Source organism: Erigeron canadensis, chromosome 8 (assembly GCF_010389155.1).
Source record: "Erigeron canadensis isolate Cc75 chromosome 8, C_canadensis_v1, whole genome shotgun sequence".
NCBI classification, from domain to species: Eukaryota; Viridiplantae; Streptophyta; class Magnoliopsida; order Asterales; family Asteraceae; genus Erigeron; species Erigeron canadensis.
Window position 1 is genome coordinate 15,912,562 of NC_057768.1, and position 7,645 is coordinate 15,920,206.

The 7,645-nt window shown below is 37.9% G+C and overlaps 1 protein-coding gene across 1 annotated transcript; it reads right to left on the reverse strand.

The window, feature by feature from the left end:
• Window positions 1–364: 364 nt before the first annotated feature.
• LOC122610318 lies at window positions 365–790 on the reverse strand. The gene has a single exon (XM_043783313.1). It carries the CDS (start codon window positions 788–790, stop codon window positions 365–367), a length of 426 nt encoding a protein of 141 aa, XP_043639248.1.
• Between the last annotated feature and the right edge of the window lie 6,855 nt (window positions 791–7,645).

Sequence of the window (7,645 nt, forward strand, 5' to 3'; positions counted from 1 at the left end):
TTGTATATAACAATACCCAAACTTTACAAAACAAGTGGTGTGACAGAGTATCACACTAGTTCGTACATAGGACATGCCTTATGTACGTGGAACAATAAAAGCAAAACTAGCTAAACAAAACACACTCCTATCTCAAAATAGCGAAAAACACCCAAGTAACTATGAAATGTAATCAAAAACAAATCTCCATCTTGGAATAGCGATTCACCATGTAAGTCCCACTCTCCAAGCAATCGAGTCACTTAAGGTGTTCTTTTAAACTTCAGTTTCATAAGTCTTAGTCGAAAGTCTTCCATTGCGTTCCTGCCAAACATTATAGGCCGTAGCTGCAACCAACAGCCTACTAACAACATCAACAAACTTTTTAGACTTGTTCCCTAGCATTGAGCCAGTCCATGATATCATTCCATTTCGGTGGAATGTGCTGCATAAACGCATCATTTCTAACTCTCAACCACACTTGCATAGAATACTTACATTCAAAGAATAAGTGGCTATGAGAGTCGAAAGCAGCAATGCAAAGAGAGCAGCACATGACATTCATATTCAGCCGTCTTGATGGACTCCATTTCAGAATTTTATCTTGTGTTAATAACTTTTCACGAATAATAAGCCACATGATGAAAGCATGCTTTGGAATACAACTCGAGAACCAAACTAAATGAGCCCAATTCACCTCTTCACCCCGTTGACGAAGTGCATTCCAAACAGCAGATGACGAAAAAGGATGCTCAACATTATCATGCTTCCAAACCAATTTATCCTTTTTTGTTGCATCAAGAATAATCATTGGAAATTTTATTAGAACCGGAAAACATCATACCAAGCACTAGGCCACAAACCTTGCCCATTATTCTGCACATCAGCAACTTTAGTCTCCAAGGAAAAACTGGCTGTTTTGATCTGTCTTGGTCGAATAACTCCAACCAATGAACCCACATCACTCCAGCTATCAAACCAAGCAGAAATGTCCTTTCCATCCCCTAGCTTAACCCCTATATATGGTTGAATAAGCGGTTTCAACTGCAGAATTTTACGCCAACTCCAGCTAGAGGCTGATTGAAAAGGAATGTCCCAAAAATTCTGGCCTTTAAGCTTGTAGTCATAAATCCAATCAACCCACAGTGATTCCCTATGTGTGAGAATACTCCAAATATGCGAATCAATAAGACCTTTATTCATATCAGAAATCCGACGAATACCCTACCCTCCTTCATGTTTAGGAACACAAACAGAATTCCATGACACCTTCGCCTTACCACGTTGCATTGGACCTTGGCACCATAGAAATGCACGCATAGTCTTTTCCAGATCTTTAACAACCCTGATAGGAAGTATAAACACCGATGACCAATAAACGTGCATAGATGACAACACAGAAATGATCAACTATAATCGTCCAGCAAACGACAAAAACTTATTCCTCCAATCAGTAATACGTTTCTCCAATTTTTCCACTAGGATTTTGCAATCTTTATACAATAGACGAGAGGAAATAAGGGGAACACCTAAGTACTTGATTGGCAGCTCTCCTTCATCAAACAGCAAGATATTCAAAATAGCTCCTTTAGTTAAATTAGGCACATTGCAAAAGAAATCGGTACTCTTGTGTAAACTAGGTACCAGCCCTGACATCTTTTTAAACGATTCCAGGGATTCCATAATCAGCTTAGCTGACCGTGTTTCACCTCTAGAAAAAGAAAACAAGTCATCCGCAAAACAGAGGTTGATCAACCTTCGCTTTTCACATTGGTTATGAAACCTGAATGATGAATCAATACGGACCGATTGCTGGAGAACTAATGTTAAAACTTCCATAACTAGAGTAAACAAGTATGGTGAGATAGGATCACCTTGTCGAAGACCCCCCATCCCTTTAAATTATCCATTCATATGTCCATTTATACTCAAAGAAAAGGACGTGGTCGTGACACACATCAGAATCCAATTGATCATGGTAGGATGAAAGCCAAAACCTCTTAATACCTGCTTTAAGAACCCCCAATCAACAGTATCATATGCTTTCTGAATATCAACCTTAAAAGCACAACGTGGAGGTCCTACATCCCTGTGATAATTATGCATCAACTCTTGTGTCAGAAGAATGTTATCTGAGATCTTCCTACCAGGCACAAAAGCAGATTGGTTGACACTAACTATACTCTTCAAACTATCCTTTATTCTATCAGCAAAAATCTTACTTATACATTTATATAGCACATTGCAACATGAAATCGGCCGATAGTCATTAATAGAAGCAGGAGTGGAAACCTTTGGAACCAATGCCATAACCGTATGATTCAGTTCACGTAACACTTTCCCTTTACAAAAGAAATCATGAATAGCAAGTAATACATCCTTACCCACAATAGACCACGACTTCTTAAAAAAAGCAGATGTATAACCATCCAGGCCAGGGGCTTTATTTTCACCAATAGAGAATAAGGCTGATTTAATCTCATCATCTGTAATTGCGCTAATCATGTTCAATGCAACATCAGGATTCAAAGTATTGGAAAATAGCTCCGGTGAAGGCTGAAGAGAAACAGCTTCCACCTTTCCCAACAAAACGCTCATAATGCTCCACCAAAGCTGATTGAACCTCAAGACCATCATAAACCATACCATTTGCATCTTTTATCACTTCAATACAACTCATATGATTCCTGCACTTTAAAGAATTATGAAAATAAGATGTGTTAGCATCACCTACAGCTAGCCACTCCACCTTTGATTTCTGTTTCAAGAACCGTTCTTCATCAAGTACAGCTTCTTCAAATTTCTTTTGACATTCCCTTTCCTTTTCACGCAGAGAAATATTAGCAGGATCATCATCAATAGCTTGTTGAAATAAGTCCAATTCTGCCCTGAATAATTCCACCCTCTTATGTAAATTACCCTGCTGAAATAACAACTTACGAAGAGTAGACTTCAGACTCTTGAGTAGTTTAACCACTCTAAACTGATTCACACCCACAATCTTCTGCTCCCACGCCTTCCTAACAGCCTCCAAGAATTCTGGTTTGTCAACCAAAAAATTTGCAAATTTAAACTGTCTTGAATGATCTCTAGCTATATAAGGAAGCTTCAAAACACATGGAGCATGATCTGAAATCCTGTACGGCTGAAATATAGCACATGAAGCTGGGAATAGATCCGTAAAATGAATGTTGCCCATAACACGATCAATCTTTTTAAGAATTTCCACACCCTTCTTTGGTTTTTGATTCCATGTAAAATGGAGTCCTGAACTATTGATATCAAAAACCTCAAGGAAATCCACACACTCCTTAAACTCTCTTATCCCAATTCCTATGGAGGACGACCCAGCCAAACTATCCTCAAGATTTAAGGATGAGTTAAAATCACCAAGTATAACCCATGGATTTTTACAAAAGCCTTATGAACACGTAGATTCTGCCACAACTCTCTTCTAGCTTTATAATGATTATCTGCATACACAAAACAACAATAAAACGATTTCTTATCAATTTTATAGATCACCTGTACGTGCATTACTTGGGCTGTTTGAGATAACACCATAACATCCACAATATCTGAGTTCCAGCCAAGAATAATACACGTCCCCTTACTACATAGACCACCATTTGACGTCCACTCCCATTTACTACATATCTTCTTACAAGCATTAAACAGAGACGAGACATCCATATGAGACTCTAAAATTGCACACATATTTAAATTGTTATCCCTTACCACTTGACGAACCTCACTTTGTTTCAGAGGGCGGTTCAACCCCCTTATATTCCATGAGGCTAAACTACCCATGAGAAACACCTGGTGCAGGAGTGCTTGCCCTTGTTTTGGTTTTCTCATTCAGAATTCCCGACGTCATAAATTCTGATGTTTCATCAAGTACTTCAATTACCTCATCCCCTTCAGAATCTATTTCCACTCTAAATTTAGCTGGTTTCGGTTCAGGATTATCTACACCACCTCTATCCATAGACTTTTTTGGCTCCCTGTTTAATCCCATTTCAACATCACTTTTAGGATCGTCCCCCTCTGTATCTAGCGCTGCATATGCATTTTGTGTTCGAATTTCAGACTTCGTACCAGAAGAACTTGCACCAGAACTAGAATTTTTATTAGGAGGAACAGGTCGATACACTGGCTTAGTTTTCTGATTCTTTTGTTGGAACCCCTGCTTGATCTTCTTCTTTCCCTTCACCTCTTGAAACCTATCCTCATCAACCACAGGGTTTACTTTAGCATTAGTCTTAACTGATTTCGGGCACATATGGGATTCATGACCAAATACACAACACGAGTCACACCTTGGTGGGTTCCATTCATATTCAACCTTGATAGTTTCTCTAACATAGCCCTCGCCATCCATATCAGGGATAGCAAGTACTATACTTCCTTTCAAAGCAGAATCAGTACTCACTAATATCAATGCTCTTGCATAACTACTACGTCCCCATGCATCAACACACATAGATTCCGTGTACTTATCTAGTGTTTGAGGGATACCTACCTTTGAAGCTAGTAGACTAAGCCCATCATCCGTATAAGCAGCTAGTGGAACTGATACAGAAATTACCGGGTTCACTAAACTGGAGAAATCAAGTGAACTGGAAGATACTGGCCAGATAATGCCACCAGAACAAGCAATGTTAACTTCTGCCAGTTGTCGCCCATTTTAAACACATATTTAATGAACCAGCCCAGTTACCAGTTATAACATTACTCCAGTGGCAAGGGTCTCCAGATGTTACCAGTAGTGATCCACCAGTAATGTTCTCCACTGAAGTTTGCCAGTGACCACTCTCCAGTTGTCTCAATAAAGTTTGTTCCTGAATAATAAAGATTGTCACGTGTCTGGTGGACCCAATAAGAGAAGATGGATGACAGCTGTGATAAAGACAAAAAGAGGAGCGTGACAACGTTATCCTAACGGTTTGTGGGCCCGGCTACAAAAGGAATATTTCTAGAAGCTTTAAGCGTGCTCTTGCTATTGGTCCATTTTGTTAGTGATTGTCCCCACCATGTGCCAGCCTTTTATTTATTTTATTTCATTTTTATTTTTATTATAATTTTGATGATTTCTAGACAGGTAATTATCTATAAATAAGGGCTCATTTCTCATTGTAAAATAGATTATGTTGAGTTGAATGAAATTAATAGAGCAACCTCTATTTCTTAAAAATCTTCATTTACCTTTATAGATCTTTGATCTTGGTGGTTTGGAGTGATCCCTTTATCTATAATTGTGGTGGTTCGTCCTTTATCAATTATAGTGGTGAGATCCAAAATCTTCGATTCCTTTATCTGTGTTTGTGGTAGCTAGACCTTTATCAAACATAGTGGTGGGTTGGAGTGTTTCCTTTATCCTTGATTCTGGTGGCTTGGCCTTTACGAATCTTGGTGGTGGATTCTTTATTCTATCCTTTTATTTATCGTCTTGTTTTGTTGTTTATTTCATAAAATCCAGAAAATACCAAAAATAGTCGTTTTATATTCCGCTGTGCTTAGTTTTTCGCGTGATTTATGCATCAGGAACATTATGGAACTTAACCCAAATCGGAATTCGCTTAAACTCCTCTTTCTTGAGCAAAACTGATGGTGACCATGTATTGAGAAAAATAGGAACATTTCGAATCAGCCACGGACCCTCCGTTAATACTCTCTCCATTCCATCCTTAGAATTAAATTTAAAGAAGAAGAATCCATTTGAATTCATCATAACTTTGTTTAAACCATACTTGCTCCAAGTATTTTTTGCAAAATACTCCACCACAGGATAAGCTAGCCTCGTTCCCAGGAAATATCCGTACAAAACATTTGAAAAAGGATCCTGTACCTGACGAACAAATTCCTTAGGAAGCACAACATCAGCATCATCCACTACTACAGACCTTTCCAGCAATCTGAAGTAACTGTCTTTTTCTCAAGAAGATTCGAGGTTAACTTAGCAGCATACGAACCCTTAGGAACAGCATTCTCCTATACCTCACTGGTATCCACACCATGTTGTCCCAAGCTATGGTTTTCAATCACTTCAGACACCTTTTGACCCTCACCTGATGGAAACGGTGTTGCTGTATCAGCATCACTTGTAGGGGCATGTGGCATATCAGTATTTACGACTCCTGGAGCCTCACTAATATCAACCCTAGCACTAGATGGTTCAGAAACATTCTTCCCCCATGATGGATATTTAGTAGTTTTTCCAACAAACGATTCATCTAGATCATTATTATTATTAATGCTAAAAGCAGCAGCAAATGTCGCAGCTTTCGTAAGAGACAGAGGTTTTGAGCGACAACTCGGATCACTTGGAGTATCACCAATTGGCTTGACATTAAACTTAGGCCTATCCTCCTTATTAGGGCTTCTACCCGTTTTAGGGTTTCCACCCTTCTTTTTCTTACCCGACATGGTGAAATTATTATTCACCTGATCGCCACCACTAGCAGCTTTCAACCTGTTAATCCGATCATACACTTCTTGAAACTTAGGAATACTATCTCTCTTCATACACAAAAAGAAACCATGCACATGCACTAACGAAAAACCACAATATCAAATGCACGACAAACAGCAAACAAGAATGATAAAAACCCTAACCCTATGAAACCCTAAAAAACAGTTCTACCCTCTTAATCCGATAGCAGATAATCTAAATCTAGCTGGACTAATCAAGTTAGCCGCGAACAGATAGGCTCCTATAAGATCAGATCTGATAGAAAAGAATTAGGGTTTAGGCGACATGAAAGAAACGAATGAAAACCTAATCAAAATTAATCAAGACGAATCTCAGACATGCACTTCAACTGATCCGGGGATCAATGAGAGGGACATATTTACAAGAAACACTAGATTAAATCGATCAGATTGACATGGAAAAGAGGGATAAATCGCCGGCCATAGGAGAGAGAGTTAGAGTTTTCATTATGTCTCTTAAAATGCCATCATATTTAGTTATATCCTTATATATATGTATAAGTAATTGGGCATTATTAGACAACGACCCTGGTTTCTACTATATATATATATAATATATATATCACCCTATTTCAACAAATATTATGTCCATACAATAGGTAGATGTATATAAACAGATGTAGTTATTGGCTCTTCCAATTATAATACATGAAAATACTAGTCTTTTAGCTAATAATTGTGGGTACTTTTAACTCAAACTATGCAACTTAGTCTAAACATGAAGTATTATTTTCTTTGATTATTATTAATATTATTGTTATTACAAGATCATGATTTTTAAAGTGTCTTCAAGAATTCAGTTTTCTGATGAAGATCACTAATGCTAGCTTGACTTGTAACTTGGTTAATTTTTGATGGTCTTCAAAATATAAACATGATGACACTTAAGACTTAAGGGTGGATCTTAGTACATATTTACTTAATCAAAAGTAACCACTATTAGAAATATTTACTCAAATTACAGGCAGATTAAGAGAGTTTATGCTATACTAGCTAGAATAATACCTACACAATAGGCGGCGGCGGCTGTGGGAGTTGAGGTTATTTCAATCTTCAAAAAAAAATTCAATTTGGTTGCATCTTCTGTTTGCATGGAGTTTTGTGGTGGATGAAGGGAGCTGTTACATCGTTTGATTTTGAAACTTTTCATACTAGAATTGATAGTTTGAAACAA